General features: G+C 51.5%; 1 protein-coding gene across 1 annotated transcript in view; it reads left to right on the top strand.

Annotated features, from left to right (window-relative positions):
* RPN1 (ribophorin I) overlaps positions 1-11995 on the top strand; it is an 18146-nt gene extending 6151 nt beyond the window's left edge. Inside the window, exons 4-10 of the mRNA XM_007130841.4 lie at positions 2952-3161; positions 4172-4364; positions 5437-5536; positions 6323-6461; positions 6702-6821; positions 10018-10263; positions 11417-11995. Coding sequence (XP_007130903.1) covers positions 2952-3161; positions 4172-4364; positions 5437-5536; positions 6323-6461; positions 6702-6821; positions 10018-10263; positions 11417-11599 — 1191 coding nt within the window. The 3' untranslated portion in view covers positions 11600-11995. The remainder of the gene's footprint in view (positions 1-2951; positions 3162-4171; positions 4365-5436; positions 5537-6322; positions 6462-6701; positions 6822-10017; positions 10264-11416) is intronic.
* The last annotated feature ends 5053 nt before the right edge of the window (positions 11996-17048 follow it).

Genomic DNA, 17048 nt, shown 5'->3' with positions numbered 1-17048 from the left:
GCGGGCCTCTCACTGTCGTGGCCTCTCCCGTTGCGGAGCACAGGCTCTGGACGCGCAGGCTCAGCGGCCACGGCTCACTGGCCCAGCCGCTCCGCGGCATGTGGGATCCTTCCAGAAAGGGGAACGAACCCGTGTCCCCTGCACTGGCAGGCGGACCGTCAGCCACTGCGCCACCAGGGAAGCCGTCTTCCACTTTTAATGAGATTAAATTGACATACAGCACTGAATAAGTTCAAGGTGTACAGCATAATGATTTGACTTATATCGTGAAATGATTATCACAAGGAGCTTAGTGCACATTCATCATCTCATACAGACACAAAATTAAAGAGACAGATACATGTTCAGACCTTGGCTCCAGTTTTGGTGCTTCATATATAAATTATATGGGACGAGGGGCTGTGAAATTTAATAAAAAAAAAAAAAGTTAAGGAAATAGAAAAATATTTTCCTTGTGATAAGAACTCTTAGGATTTACTCTCTTAGCTTTCATACGTAATGTACAGCAGTGCTAATTATATTTATCACGTTGTACGTCACATCCCTAGCACTTACTTGTTACAGCTGCAAGTTTGGACCTTTTGACCACCTTCCTCCAATTCTCCCTCCGTCCCACCCCCGCCTCTGGGGGCCACAAATCTGATCTCTTTCTCTATGAGTTTGTTTGTTTAGTTTTTGGTTTTCGAAGTGTAATTGACCTACAACGCTATGTGAGTCCCTGTTATACAATATATTGATTCAGTATTTCTGTACATTTCAAAATGATCACAATAAGTGCAGTTATGATATGTCACCATACAAAGATATTACATAGCTATTGACTTCCCCACACTGTACCTTTCATACTTGTCTCATTTATTTTGCAACTGGAAGGTTGTACCTCTTAATGTGCCTCACCTATTTCTCTCCTTCCCTGACCCCCCCTCCCCTCTGGCAACCACCTGTTTGTTCTCTATAACTCTGTTTCTATTTTGTTCATTTGTTTTCTAGATTCCACATATAAGTGAAATCATACAGTATTTGTCTTTTTCTGATTTATTTCATTTAGCATAGTACCCTCTAGATCCATCCATGTTGTCAGAAATGGCAAGATCCATTCTTTTTTATGACTTAGTGTTCCACTGTGTGTGTGTGTGTGTGTATCTCACATCTTTATCCCTTCATCTATTGATGGGCACTTAGGTTGCTTCTGTATCTTGGCTGTTGTAAATGATGCTGTTATGAACTTTGAGGTGCATATAACTTTTCTAATGAGTGTTTTTCATTTTGTTTGGATAAATACCCAGGAGTAGAATTGCTGGGTCATATGGTAGTTATATTTTTAATTTTTTAAGGAATCTTCATACTGTTTTCTGTCGCGGCTGCCCCAGTTTACAGTCCCACCAACAGTGCATGAGGTTTCCTTTTTCTCTACATCCTCAGTAACGCTTGTTATTTATTGTCTTTGGATACTAGCCATTCTGATAGGTGTGAAGTGATAGTAGCTCGTTGTGGTTTTGATTTGCATTTGCCTGATGATTAGTGCTGTTGAGCATCTTCTCATTTGCCTGTTGCCTCTCTGAATATCTTCCTTGGGAAAATGTCTATTCAGATCCTCTGCCCATTTGTAAATTGCGTCCTTTGTTTTTTGGTGTCAGGTTGTAGGAGTTTTTTGTACAGTTTGGATGTTAATCCCCTATTGGCTGTATCATTTGCAAATATCTTCTTCCATTCAGTAGGCAACCTTTTCATTTTGTTGGTAGTTTCCTTAGCTGTACAAAAGCTTTTTGATTTGATGTTTTTCTGGTCTTTTTGTAATTTTACTTAAAAAAAAAATTTGTTACTCAGTTTATTTAAATTAAAAAGAAACAAAACAGTTCACCCATTTCTCCCACCCATGCCTCTGGCAACCACCAATCTGTTCTTTGTATCTGTGACCAGAAAGATTTCTTAATATTAACTGCTGGGCCTCTGGGTTTTTTATTTGTAAAATTGGGGATAAGTAGTGATTACTTCATTGTGATGTTTTGAGGATTAAATGAAATTATGTGCTTATTCAGAGCTCATAAAGAGTGCCTGATACATACATACATGTTAACTCCATAAATGTTATCTTAAAAAGTCTCTTCTGTGAACTTTTCCAGATGAATTTTCTTCAGGTTAGAAAAATCCAGTAATGCTACATGTCTCCCTCAGTTATGAGTTATTTGTTAGCTCACTGGTGAGAGGTTATGTCTTCATTAGATCTTATGTTTATTTCCTGGTTACAGTTTTTCTTTATTTACAGCTTAAGATTTTATTTTAAAACTGTAAAAATTGGTTTAAAAAATCAATTTAAAAAGCTCATGGGCTTCCCTGGTGGCGCAGTGGTTGAGAGTCCGCCTGCCGATGCAGGGGACGCGGGTTCGTGCCCCGGTCCGCGAGGATCCCACGTGCCGCGGAGCGGCTGGGCCCGTGAGCCATGGCCGCTGAGCCTGCGCGTCCGGAGCCTGTGCTCCGCGGCGGGAGGGGCCACAGCAGTGAGAGGCCCGCGTACCGCAAAAAAAAAAAAAAAAAAATCTCGTGCAGAAATTTGGAAAATAAAAACTATAAGGAGAAAGTAGAAATAATCTGTAATTTTGTTTCGTATCTGTGTTGAGATTCTCGTGTCTCAGTTCAGGTTCTGTTTTCTTTTTCTCACAGTCACTATAAAATAATAAGTATAGACAATTTTGTTTGTAAAACAAATGATGTTTATGTTGGAACCTAAAACAGCTTTGTGTATTCTGTCTTTTCAATTAATAATGTATCGTGAATATTTCCATGTCACTACATTAGAGACAGCACAATTTAACCATTCTGTTGCATACATTAGACGTGTCAGTTTAACCGTCCTGGTACTGATGCATAGGTTGTTTCCAATCAATTTGCTTTAAGCTAGTGTTGATTCCTCTGTCGCCAAACTTTGAGCTGCTTGTTTCCTTCCTCTCCAGGACACTTTTAAAGTACATTCTGAGAACAACAGCCCTTTCCTGACCATCACCAGAATGACCCGAGTCATCGAGGTCTCCCACTGGGGTAACATTGCTGTGGAGGAAAACGTGGACCTGAAGCACACGGGGGCTGTGCTGAAGGGGCCTTTTTCGCGCTATGATTACCAGAGACAGCCAGATAGTGGAGTCTCCTCCATCCGTTCTTTTAAGGTATGGACTGTTGGACTTGGACATCGGGGAAACTATGACTATCACATCTGTCCTTTCTTTTGCTTTTTGAAAGTAGCTAATTATGGATAGTTGTTGGGATTGACTGGTGTTCAGGTAGTTGAGTGACGGTGTTAGAACCAACAGAATGTTAAAAAAAAAATTGCCCCCAGGAATTCCCTGTCGGTCCAGTGGTTAGGACTTGGCATTTTCACTGCTGTGGCCGGGTTCAATCCCTGGTTGGGGAACTAGCATCAAGGCCAAAAAAAAAAAAGCCCCCATTTGTATAAGTAAGTCATGTTTTTTAAAGAAAATTTGAACAATGGAAAAAGGAAAAATAAACCCAGGCACCAGTTTTGCTGACACTCTTATATATTTCCTTTTTCTTTTATAATACTGTTTTTAAAAAACATTTGATCATATTGCATATATAGTTTTATATGTTTTTCTGTCTTATAAATGAACTCCTAGAAGCATTTCCACATACTTAAGTATTACAGAAGCGCTCACTGCGAACAAAGGCATTACATTTTCCCCTCGATCATCAAAATATGCTTACAGATTTGGAAATAAATAATTAAAAATAAGTAAAGATTTTAAAAATAAGTTTAAAATATTAGGTGGAGAAACCCCTTTCATAAGTAAACCATAAACCACCTAGCGATTTCATGTGATTTCCTCCATCTTTAGTTTGCTTTCCTGCAAAATAACTTACAGATTATTTTTACCTTTGTATTAAGTCTTTAGCATTTGCAAAGGTATTTATGAGTCTGTTATTTACTGTTTAGACGAATTTGGCTACTTACCAACGTTGATTGAGAAGCGGATGAGGTATCTAGATATTCTGAAGCCTTTGGGGGGAAGTTAGACTTTCCTCAGGTTGTTCACAGTTTGGAGACTCTTAAGTAGTAGTGTGATGAAGAGCTTGGTGCAGGAAGTCTTTTCTGGACTTAGGATCACTTCCTCTGCGTCAGTTTCTGGAGTCTTCAGAAGGTATACTCACTCTCTTGCAGACCATCCTTCCTGCTGCTGCACAGGATGTTTATTATCGGGATGAGATTGGCAATGTTTCCACCAGCCACCTTCTTATTTTGGATGACTCCGTAGAGATGGAAATCCGGCCTCGTTTTCCTCTTTTTGGCGGGTGGAAGACCCATTACATCGTCGGCTACAACCTCCCAAGCTATGAGTACCTCTATAATTTGGGTCAGTTTTCAATTGTTAGGGAGTTCAAAAGGGAAAGACTGTCTTTTTCTTTAATTTCCTGTGGGTTTGTTTTGTGGTGTGTGTGTGTGTGTGTGTGTGTGTGTGAGATAATTGCCAGTCCTTTTAGATGGGGAGAGGGTATTCTCTTGTCATTCTTAGGAAGGCTGGGATATCAGCAACAACTTTTCATGGGTGGGTATAAATTACTGTTGTAAAAGTGATATCTGCATACGGTAATCAATTCACATAGGACAGTAAAAAGCTTTTTCTTACCCCCAGCTCTAGCATAAGAAGGAACGGCTTAAATTCTTTAAATTTGAAATATTTAAAAAGTAAAAAATTCAGAGAATAATAAACACTTTTACACAAGCACCCAGAACTACTGATTATAAACATTTTGTCATATTTCCAAGTCTTTCTTTTTAAAACCTTTTTAATGCAAAATAAAATATAGTAAATCACACAAAACAAATGTAAAGCTCAGTAAATTATAAGAGGAACACCTTGTAACCATCACTCAGGTCAAGAAATTGAAATATGCCAGCCACTCAGAAGGCCCTCATGTACCTCCTCCTCTTTTCCCCACAACAGTGATCACGGCCCTGACTTTTGGGAGCCACTCTCTTGAATTTCTTCATCGTTCTATCACGCACTTGTATGTCTCTAGATACTCTAGTTCTGCGTTTTTCTAAAAAGTTGATTTGTCTTGTCAGTCTCTAGTAATCCAGAGTCTCCTCCTCCATCTGTGTTCCTCCTGGTTTATGTGTTGAAGAACTTGACCCTATTCGTAGTGTAGCCCGTGGTCTGGATTTTGCTGATCGCGGGTCAGAGTGCAGGGCGGCACAGTCCTGTCTTCCGTATTTCTAGCCCATTGACAGCTGTCTCTGCAGCCTGATCAGACTCAGGTCGATCCTTTCAGCAAGACTCAGCTGATGTTTTCTTTCATTGAAAGCACACAGTCGGTGGTGGCTGGTGTCTCCTTTTGCGACGTTCAGGGCCTAGATTCTAGTACTTTACTTACGAGAAAGACACGCACAAAACCAGTCACAGCTGTGTCTGCTTGACCCTCCAGGAGACCAGTATGCATTGAAGATGAGGCTTGTGGACCACGTGTTTGATGAACAAGTGATAGACTCTCTGACTGTGAAAATCATCCTGCCAGAAGGGGCCAAGTGAGTCTGACCTCCCTTCCTGTCTCCCTTCCTGGTGGTGCCCTCTTGGCACCTCAGGGGGACGTTGGATTCTAGGGCACAGAGGAGGGGCTTCCGGTGGGGTTTAAACTGAGACATTTGACTCAGTGAGGGCACAAGATTCACTTATGAGCTATCCTAACACAGCCCTTTCTGTGACAGGGGCAGGATTCACAGCAGGCCAGAGTGATGGCCTGAGTCCGATGAGGTGACTGGCAAAAGGAAAGAACGCAGAGTTGAGGCAGCTGGGTGGCCTTGGGCTGTGCTCCTAGGAAGGGGAGGGATAGTGGAGACGGCTTTGTCTTGTCCTGGGCGTGTCACACCAGGTTCAGAAGGTGTGGGGCGGAGGGTGGTCTCAGATGGTACAGCAGGTTCCATGGTTATAAACAGAGGGAGCTGTCTTTGGCCAGTTTAAGCAGAAAGGAAGGAATCTGGAAGGGTAAGGGATCTCATCAAATGTTGGCCTAAGTTGAAGAACCAGGCTTGGGAAAGGACAGAGCCACGGTGTCTCTGGGAGTCCAGTTGGCAGAAACCAGTGGACACTCACAGGGCCACCTGCCCTTGGCATGGGCGACAAAACGTTCTCATACTCGGGGCTTTCTGGCAGTGGGTCTGCGGTCTCGGGGTCGGGTGTTCCCTGTGATGGGAGGGGAGCACAGTGGAGTAGAACTCGTGACCCTGGAAGACCCCCTTGGGCCTTGGGTCCTCGCCGTGAGCCTAGCTGGTCAGTGCAGTCTGAGGCTCAGTTTCCCCCCCGTCGGCATCTAGGAACATCCACGTGGACAGTCCCTATGAGGTCAGCCGAGCCCCCGACGAGCTGCACTCCACCTACCTGGACACGTTTGGCCGCCCCGTGGTCGTGGCCCACAAGGAAAACCTGCTGGAGCAGCACATTCAGGACGTGGTGGTATGCACTCCACAGCCCTGCCTCCCAGGCCCCCTCCCTGGAGAGCGGCTGCCGGGTCGGGGACTTGCCATCCTCTCCTCCTTGCCTGGAGTGGTTTGGGCACAGCCGCCTCTGGGGGCGGGGGTGGGGCAGATGGCGGAGGCAGCCCGGACAGTTGTAGGCCTGGTGGGGCCCCTTCGCCCCCAGGTTTCCGAGTCCGTGTGGACCTGTGCGTCAGCGTGTGTTCCTGGCTCCCCCCAGGTACACTACACCTTCAACAAGGTGCTCATGCTGCAGGAGCCCCTGCTGGTGGTGGCTGCCTTCTACATCCTGTTCTTCACCGTCATCGTCTACGTCAGGCTGGACTTCTCCATCACAAAGGTACCCAACTCGGCCGCCTGCAGAGTGCGCTTGACTCGCTTTCCCAGCACCCGGCCACGCGACGTACGCCTCTGCCCTGCCCGCGGCCTCAGCTGACCGTTACCCTAGAGACCCCTCCTTTTGTTGCTGTGGTCACGGACATGCGCTGTGGAAGGAGCCAGGTTGCTGCTGGCGGCCCGTTCCGTGGGGAGTGGCGGTGGGCAGAGCATGTGCCTAGCAAGGCTCCGGGGAAGTGACTGGCAGAAGAGGCGGGGCGGGGCCTTTGGCTGGAGGGAGCAGCTCGTGGGGCAGCCTGGCAGGCTTTCGCTGGGGCCTGTGGGTGGCAGTTGGTACGAATGAGCAAGGACGTTGGTCTGGCTGGTTCCGCAGACCAGCGCGGCTGCCCCGGGGTAGGGGTGCCACCGGGGCAGCTGCTAGCCTTGTCACGCAGAAGGGCTGAGTCTAGGTTGTACTGTGCCACATCCCCATTTTCTAAGCTATAAAAATTGCTTTTGTTTTATTAATTTAAAAAATCCCAAGTTTTAAAATAATTCTGCATTTAGACATTTTGCAAGAATAGTAAAACGAACTCTTGTGCACTCTTCACCTGGACGGAGTGGTTAACATTTGGCCTCTCTGTCGTATGTACTCTTCTTGAGCCGTTTGAGAGGAAGTTGCCCACCTCCCTTGAATGCTTGCGCGTGTGCACAGCCTGACCCCAAGGGCCCCGTTTCACACAGCCAGAGCACGATGATCGAAGTCGGGGATGTGACGTTGCTCTAATAACAACCAGCACCCAGTCCAGGCTCAAATTTTGCTGATCGCCCCAAGGGTCACTACTATAGCCTTTATTTTTCATACTTCAGAATTCAGTTGAGGATGATGCATTGCATTCAGTTGTGATATTTCCTTAGTCTGCTTTAATCTGGGACATTCCTCAGCCTTTGTATGTAATTTAGGTTTCTTATGTTTCTCCTTGAAAATTCAGATTATGCGTTTTTGGCAAGAACATTATAAAGTGGTGCTGTGTCTGCAGCGCATCACGTCGGGAGGTACCTAATGTCATTTGGTCCGGGGTTGGTGATATTGACTCTCCTTGGTTGAGTTGGTGCCTTTCTTGGTTTATTCACTGTAAAGTTACTATTTTTCTCTTTGCAATTACTATATAATCTGTTTGAGGCTATATAAATATCGTATATATTCACCCATTAGTTACAGTATTTATTACTAAGGCACTATGGTGCCTTTTACCTTACTAGGCGGTTTTCTACTGTAAGGAAAAGCTTTTCTTGTTGGTTGGTTGGTTCGTTACTCGTTTGGATTCATGTGTTATTTTATTTGGATTACTGTCCACTGTGCTGTTCCTTTTGATGCTCAAGTGTCCCAGGTTAGACTGTCTTTCTGTCTACATCGTATTTTTGAGCACCTCCTTATTGTAGCGAGCAGCAATACGTTTCCGGCATATCTTGTACTTTCTCCAAGGAGCTCCGGTTCCTTTCAGTGCAGAATGGTACCTGGAGACAGTGATCTCGGAGCTGGTTGTGATCACTGCTTCTGGAGCATCTCTGCTCCTCAGCCCTTTCGGCAGACAGAGCCGGGAGATAAATACATGTGGTATTTGAAATATGGGTTATTCCAGTCTAACACCACAGGGTTCTTTGCCTGGATCCCAACATCAGTGTGTTTGTTTATTTGCTGAAGTCTATAAACAAAACAGTTCCACAGTTGCTGCACTCATACCACTACAAACACCAAACCCACCAGTAGAGCGCCAGGTTTTGTGGCAGTTCTTTTTGTCTTTATTTTTTTTTAATAAATTTATTTATTTTATTTATTTTTGGCTGCATTGGGTCTTCGTTGCGGTGCCCGGGCTTTCTCTAGTTGCGGCAAGCAGGGGCTACTCTTCGTTGCGGTGCGTGGGCTTACTCATTGTGGTGGCTTCTCTTGTCGTGGAGCACGGGCTCTAGGCTCCCGGGCTTCAGTAGTTGTGGCTCGTGGGCTCTAGAGTGTGCGCTCAGTAGTTGTGGTGCACAGGCTTAGTTGCTCCGTGGCATGCGGGATCTTCCGGTATCGGGGATTGAACCCATGTCCCCTGCATTGGCAGGCGGATTCTCAACCACTGTGCCACCAGGGAAGCCCTCTTTTTGTCTTTAGATTGAGACTATAGTGTCAAAGTACTGTGATCCCAAGGTAGTTGCTCTGTTCTTCTTTCCCATGTTACTCATTTGAAAGGTAGTTAGGTCCATTTATGCTTGAATTTTATTCTGGTTTCTTCCTCCGTCATTGGTAATATTTAATGTTGGTGGTGATACTGTAACACATTAACAAAGTTCTAAATTGAGAACTTGAAAATGGTGTGGTTTCCTGCACCCTGTCCCACCCTGCCTTGTAGGGAACAATTTCATCAGTCCTCTAGGTAGTCTTTCTGATTGGTCTATTTTGCAAAAATAGGCAGATATTTCATTCTTATTTTCTTCTTTTGTACACAGAAGGTAGCAACAGCATATCTATTTTTCACTTCGTTTTTTTCACTTAACTAACGTATCCTGAAAATCAATCATATCAGTTCGTAGAGAGCTTTCTTCCTTGTTATTTATTTTTTTATAGCTGCAGAGGACTCTCTTGTATGGATAGGTCATAGTTTATTCAACCGATTTTCTGTGTATACATCTCTATTTTATTTTAAAGCTTTGATAATTTATTGAGGAAAAAAAGAACTAATTGTGGGCCGAATCGACCTTCTGCAGGCCAGAGTCGGCCTTTGAGCATGCCCGGTTAGGGCTTCTGCAGTAGCCCACTGGTGAGGGATTCTGGGGAGTACATGGGGCTGCGTCTGAAGGGCCGTGGCTGGCTAAGGAGCTTGGGCTTCATCCTTTAGGCCCTGGAAACATGTCCTGGAAGCCTTCCCCGGCCCGAGGTGGAATTTCTCCTCCCTCAGCACCTCATACCCTTCTCACGGTGCACCCTGGCATTAGTGTCCCTTTTATACCAGTCTGTCTGTCCCCTGGACTTGGATGTGAACATGGGCTTCGTCTTCCTGTCCCGTCCTGCCCATTGCTGACCCGTTCCAGGGTCAGTGTCAGCAAGAGTGTGAGTCTCTGACTTTCCAAGATGGCGGCTTCTCTCGTTGGTGTGCTAGCGGTGGGTGCTCCTCGGGAGGAGAAGGTCGGAGTGGGCTCAGGGCTGGCTGTCATCACACACGGTGTCTCTCCCCCAGGATCCGGCTGCAGAAGCCAGGATGAAGGTGGCCTGCATCACAGAGCAGGTCTTGACCCTGGTCAACAAGAGACTAGGTCTCTACCGTCACTTTGACGAGACAGTCAATAGGTACAAACAGTCCCGGGACGTGTCCACCCTCAACAGTGGCAGGAAGAGCCTGGAAACGGAGCACAAGGCCTTGGCCGGCGAGGTGGCGCTGCTGCAGTCCAGGCTGAAGACAGAGGGCTCCGACCTGTGCGACAGAGTAAGTGCCTGCCGTCGCCGAGTCACCCGGCTCGTTCCTGCCTCGCCCAACGTGGCCTTGCTCGCCGCTGGCCTGTGGGCTGGGCGCGCCCGGTTATGGCCGTGTCGCGTGGTGCCGACCCTTGGGGTGGAATGAGGTCCGAGCTCTCGGTTGTGAGCTGGATTTGGAGGAAGCGCCGCTGGCCTCCACAGCAGTGGTGTTGAGAGCAGCTGCTTCCTCTCCTGGAGGCCAGAGTGGACGAGGCTCCAGGTTGCTCGGGCTGCAGGGAGAAGCACCCAGACTTAGAATTGTGGGTTTGAATCCAGGCTGATTCATACTTTCTGAACCTGAGCAGGTTACCTAACTTGTGTGCCTCAGTTCCCTCATCTCTAAAATGGGGGCGCTGTTAATCCTTACTGAGCTCACAGCGGTCATTTGAAATGAGTTAGTGCATGTGAAGCGCTGGGAACCCTGCCTAGGACGTGCTGCATGAGTTCTTGGCGCCTGTAAATGAGGCTGAAAGCCCCCGGGGTGCCCCTCTGAGCCCCCAGCTACCCTCTCCACGCGCCCCCACCCACTCCTGCTCCCTCTCCGCACCCTGTGCTCTTTTCTTCCGCGCACCCGCCCCTTCGGGAAACCATGTATCCGTGCGCTTAAGTATTTATTGTGTGTCAGCTTCCCGAGGGTGAGATGCCTCATCTGTCGTTACTGCTGTCTACCAGAGCGCAGAGTCGTGCCTGGCTTCGTGGCTCACGAGTATTTGTTGAGTGTTGAATGAATGTGGCTATAAAAGGCCTCAGCCTGACACCCAGCTGGTGATAACGGGAGTCGCCCACCCGCTGTCATTGGCCCTCTGCCCGACCAAGTCCCTGGCCAGGTTTGGTCGTGGGAGGGAAGAGAATAAGCGTTCACCGAGTGCCTGCATGTGTCCGGCACTGTGCTGGGGGGGTGTCGGTATTTCCACACCGTGTCCTTACAGTCAGTCTCTCCACATCTGGGGCCGGGGGTGGTGAAGGGCCTGGCTCACAGGGGCCAGAGCTTGCAGGAACAGGCCTTAAAGGGGGTGAAGCTGGCCTCTCCCTCCACAGCAGCCCCTCTGCCCCGGGAGGTGGTGGGTCTGTGGGGCAGGGCTGCGGAGGACACTCGAGCCCTGCCCTGCTCTTGCCTCGGCCAGGTGAGCGAAATGCAGAAACTGGACGCGCAGGTCAAGGAGCTGGTACTGAAGTCGGCAGTGGAGGCCGAGCGGCTAGTGGCTGGCAAGCTCAAGAAAGACACGTACATCGAGAACGAGAAGCTCATCTCGGGAAAGCGTCAGGAGCTGGTCACCAAGATCGACCACATCCTGGATGCCCTGTAGCCCTGCACGTCCAGAGGGCAGGGTGGGAGTGGTGAACATCAAGGCCAGCAAATGCTGGCTTCTGTATTTTGCAAAAGGCCTTCAAGGAAGAAAGAAGCCAGGCTCTGCCTCAGGCAATACAAGAAGCTTAGTTTTTGTCCCTAAAATGTTCCTTTAAAAAAAAAACAAAAACAAAAAAACTTAAATGTCATTAAAAACAAAATATTTTTGTGTTTTGAACAAAGAAATTTTTGAGTTGGTTTTGTTTGTTCTGAAGCCTAGGATATTCTTTCCACCTGTAAGCCCCTTGTTTTATGCCCTTCTAATTCCTGATGTTTGGGTATTTTACAGGCGTGTGTGTATGTTTTTTAAAGCATGTGTGACCAAATGAAAATAAAGCTGGAATGATGAACATCTGTTCTGTTGAAAGTCTCTCATAACTTATTTCTTAACTTTGGGGGTAGTACTTTTATCAAGTGCTTTTTATCCATTAAGTAATGGATTCGCTCCTGAGAACAAGCCTGCATGGCAAGTATTGGTTACATTTTACATATTAGAACACTGACGCCACAAAGGTAAAGTGGCCTAGGTAAGGTCCAGAACAGAGTGGTGGGGTGTCAGAGTGCTTGTGTCATGGGCTCTTCTGGGCACTAAAGAAACAATGAGCAGAGCAGAGATGGCTCTTGTGGAGAACAGTCACGTGAGCAACACAGACTCATAGTCACAAACTGACAGAACCCTGTAAGGAAGAGGGACAGGGTCCTCTGATGGTAAATACAGGAGAGCACTGGATGGGGATGGGAGTTGGGGAAAGTTTCCCTGAGAAAGTGGCATAGCATGTGCCAAGGCCCTGGGGCTTGAGGACCTGAAGGGAATCCAGAGAGTGGGGTATAAAGTATATGACACAGGGCTGCAGAGCTGGAAGAGCCCAGACAAGATAGGGCTTTATACGTCTGCCCAGGCTTTTGGCTTGACCCTAAAGTCAAGGGAAGACCGACCCGTGTATGAGACATGCTTAGCTTTGATTCTGGCTGAGAACTAACTGAAGGCTATAAGTAGATGTGGGAGAAGGCCTGCGAGCCTGTTGAAACCCAGGCAGAAGAAGAAGGTGCGGTGACGTAGGGACACGGATGGAGTGGAGGGACTTATGTGGGGGAATCGGCTGCTGAGTGATCAACTCCCTCCACTCGACTCTCCTCTCCGCCTGGGGGGGACGCCTTATCCTCACCTAGTGAAGTCCTGCTCGTCCTTCAGGGAACAGCTTAAGTACTGCCCCCCTGGAAAGCTTTCCACGACCTCTGGGGCCCATCCTGTTGTGCCCTCTCGTGCTACCCTGTACCCGTCCTCCACATCGTCCAGCGCGGTCGGAACGCGTGTGATCACTGGACCAGCCCTGATAAAGCAGAGCTCTCGTCTGAAACGCTCACCCTTGTGTTATCAGCTAGATGTTCAGATCAGCGTGTGACACCCAGTTGGTGGCTTACATCTTGGTGGGGAGCGTGGCAGGATGGCTGTGCCATGCACCTAATGTGGGGAAGTCTGCACGAGGCCAGTTTCGAGGAAGACGGTGATGAATTCTGTTTCAGACCTGGTGAGGGGGGGGTGTGCCTGAGCAGCCCGGTGGGACCGTCCGTGGGAGCTGGATATTCGGCGTGGAGACGGCTGCGGAAACGGCGAGCTGGAGGCTGCGGGTCCGCTGCCGGGGAAGGGTGTGGGGTGGTGGAGACCCAGGACTGAGTATTTAGGGCCCCAGGGTGCCGCGGCCGCCTGGAGCACGACGCCGCGGCGGGTGCGGCAAGGGAGCGCAGGACCGCGTGGACTCGGGCAGTGTGTGTCTCGGGTCGACCAAGAGGAGGCTGGGGAGGGTACGGAAGACGCTCGCTCCAGAGCGGGGCTGCACGACCCCCAGTCCCACCGGCACTGTGGTCTCGGGGAGCCTGGGAGACCGACGGGCGGTGCTCGGTTAGCCCTCGGGAGGGAACAGGTGACGGTACCTCGCGGCCGCTGCCTCGGCCTTAATGCTGGCTCCTCCGAAGAGCTTCTGGCCGCGCCGGGTCCTCAGGTTCCGCTCTCGAGGCCGCAGGGCGGGGCTGCGCTCGGCCGGGGCCCCGCGCTGCAGGGCGGGCTCCCCTCGGGCGGGGGCCGCCTCGGCCGGCTGTTAAGCAGCTTCTCCTCCAGCCTCCCCGCCCTCTTAGTTCGGGTAAATCCCTCACTTCGGACCAGGGAAGGGAAGAACCGGGGGCAGAAACCGAGGGTCGTGCCGGCGGGCGCCCTCTGCTGGGCCGGCGGGCCGCGCGCAGGCCGGGGAGCAAGCTGCGCGGCGTGTCCTTGCGACTCCCGGAAACCCGCCGACACTACACGGGCTGCGCCGGGTACGCAGGCGCAGAGGGCCCGCCGGGGAGACGCGGCTAGGGCAGCCGCGCATGCGCAAGGCCGCACCCACGGTGAAGCCCAGGGCTCTAGCGGTGGTGCCACCTAGGGGCGGGGGCCGGGAGCCGCCGCCCGGCCTGGACCAGACTTGCGCTGGGCCGGCAGGAGCCCGGGCCTCGTCCATCACCCCAGCGGGGCCCGGGCCAGGCCTGAGCGCCCGCTGCCCCAGCTCCGCGCATCCCCAGCTCTGGGGCGCGGGCGGGCCCCCCTGTTCCTACCTGGTCCTGGATGCCCCAGTGGCCAGCGGGGCCTGGTTCCCCCTCCTAAGCCCGGGGCGAGGGTGGACTGGCCTGGCCCGTGGTGCACGGCGAGGTGCCCCAGACACGGACACGTTCACTGGTCGAGGACCAGCCTCCTCCCTGGGCCCACAGTGGGGAGTGGGCGCTCCTGGGCCACCTGCGGTTCTAGGCACCCAGGCCAGCCTGCCGTCCAGCCCATCACCTGACCCCACCGTCCAGCCCATCATCCGACCTCGCTGTCCAGCCCGTTTTCCAGCCCCGCTGTCCAACCCCGTCGTCCAGCCTGCCTCCTCCACGGACGGGCCTCGAGCTGCCCACGGCCGCGGGTGGTCACAGGGAGGAAAAGGTGGCTGAAGAAGAGGGCTGGGTGTCAGTCTCCCCCTCCATTTGTCTTGGAGGCTGACACGGAGAAACCCCAGAGGGCCAAGTGCGCCCTCACAGTTTCACCACAAGTATCCTGGCCGGGCGTCTGGCGCCGAGCTGATAGTGCAGCCTGGCCGCAGCCCCGCCGGAAGCGCTGCCAGCGGTTGGGGCCGCGGCCCAGACAGGAAAGGCCCCCGCGCCCGGCCCGCGGCCTCACTACGCCGGCTGCTGCCCCGACGGCGGGGCCAGACCGGAGCCCGGTGGCCGGGGACCGGGACCCGGACCTGGGGACCCACCTGTTACCTGCCTGGAGGTGATACGGAGGGAAGATGGAGCCTGCGGCCTGGGCCTGACCTGAGCCAGAGGAAGGGCGGCCTCTCCCTCCCATGGCCGAGCCCTCGTGGTGCCCCCGACCCAGCCGTTTACATTCCCAGCGTCCCTGCCGTCGCTGGTTCCATGGTCACTGTGACAGGCCCAGAACCAACTGCAGGGAAACAGAAGTGAACAGAAGACCACGGTATTGGCCGTGGGGACATGAAGAGCAGGCCGAATGGGGCACAGTTAAGAGGAGTGGTCAAAGGGCCTGGAGGAGTTGCAGGTGGGGGTGGTGGGGAAGGAGAAGCCCAGACTCCAGCCCCCTTTTTGCCTTTCCTTCAGGAGGTGGAGTCCAGAAAGGTATGTTTTAAGATGAGAAAGACAGGAGCCCCTTTCAAGGCTGGAGGGAAGGAAGGAGGTCATGGGGACGGAAAGGTCGCAGATCCAGGAGAGAAGGCGCCGGTCAAGAGAAGGAGTCCCGAACAGCAGGACTGGACGGGATGGAGGGCTGAACAGGGATTTCAAGGGAGATCTCTGAGCAGTTGGCCGTGCCTCCCCCCAGCTCCGTGGAGGAAAGCAGCAGAGACCCCGTCCAGCTTTGCCTCCCAGGTGACCTTCCCGATTCCCCAGGTGTCTGGGAGGCCCCTACCTTACACCAATCGGCACTGCTCTCTGAGGTGCAGTGACTGCTGGCTGCCCTAGCCCGGGAGCGCTCTCTCTGCGGGGCTGAAGAGTCAGCATGTCGAGGCTGCAATTGATGCATTTCGCAAATATCTTTACTCTGTCTCAGGCACAGTTCTAGACACTGGGGATACAGCAAGTAGGCAAAGTCCTGTGTGACTTTCAGGAGGACAAGAAACTAGAAAATAAATCACTGCAGGCAGTGCTATTGAGGAAATAAAACAGGGTGATGTGATCAGTGGGGTTAGCCTGCAGCCTTGGGGAGGCTCGCTGGGAGGAGGAAGCAGGCATGGAGAAGGCGGCGGCAGGGTTGGCGCTAGGGCTCAGCGAGCCCCCCAAGTCCTGCTGCGTCCTGCGGGCGTCTGCTGTGCTCCACCCAGCCGGGCCCTGGTGGCGGCAGAACCTCCTGCCTCCAAGTCTTCCCTCGGGGCGCCCCCAGCTGCCTCTCCTTGGGCAGGTGCCTTCCCCTCCCCGGCCTGAAGTCTTCCTCACAAGCCCATGTCTGAGGGCCCTTCTGCCCTGACTCTGGGATGGATGCTGGCCCAGCCTCTGTTGAGGAGGGAGGAGACATGGGGCTTTGTTTGTTTTGCCAAATTGTGGGCAGCAGCTGGGCCAGTTGCAAGGGGGAGCCTCAGACCTGCCTGGGGTTGGGTCTTGGTTCTGCAAGTCACTCGGGTCCTTTGCACCCATTTCCTGACTCAGGCTACAGACCACATAATACCTGTGTTACGAGGGTGAAAAGTGTGCAAGCAGGCGTCTTGACAGGGCAGTTGTGACTTATGTGTGTGTGTGTGTGTCGGGGGAGGGTGTTGGGGCCCTTTCCAGGCTTGTGAATTTCAGGTCCTGGCAGAGCTGGTCTCGGAGGCCCGTCCCAGCGCGGCCGTCCTTTGGTTCTAGGTGTGCAGCCCACCTGTTACTCAGGCCCCAGAGCCGCCGCCTGTGGACCTGGCACAGACAGCAGCCCTGCCGCAGGGCTCTGATCTGACAGACGTGGACACGGGTACCCGGAGACATGGCCTTACCCAGGCCCACGGTGCAGACGTGCGTGCACCCTGGTGAAGTGTGTGGCGTGTCTCCACGCGTGTGTGTCCACTTGGCTCTAGAGCTCACTCTGTTTCTTGCTGGTCTCACTTGTGTCAGGTTTTTGGGTAGATTCACGTTGCCGTGTGTACATCTGGGATGTCCTGTCCTGGAGTATCTTGCTGTGTGTCCTCTGCCTCTTGACCACCCAGCCTGCAGTGATGTGCCCCCGCTCTGCAGGCTGGGCCCATCTTCCCTCTGCCCCACAGGAGTCTGCAGGGGGACTGGGAGCTCACAGGCTCTGCCAGCATGGCCACGGTGTGTCCCCTCCTCAGCCGTGTCGCCCCTGCTTTGTGCGGTTTGTATCTGTGGAGTCCCTACAGCAGACCTGGGGGGAGGGGTGTAACTCATTTCCATTTCCA

The sequence above is a fragment of the Physeter macrocephalus genome, chromosome 18, assembly GCF_002837175.3.
Source record: "Physeter macrocephalus isolate SW-GA chromosome 18, ASM283717v5, whole genome shotgun sequence".
In the NCBI taxonomy this organism is placed as follows: Eukaryota; Metazoa; Chordata; class Mammalia; order Artiodactyla; family Physeteridae; genus Physeter; species Physeter macrocephalus.
The sequence above is the reverse complement of the archived record's forward strand: the minus strand, read 5'-3'. Positions and strand labels throughout refer to the sequence as shown.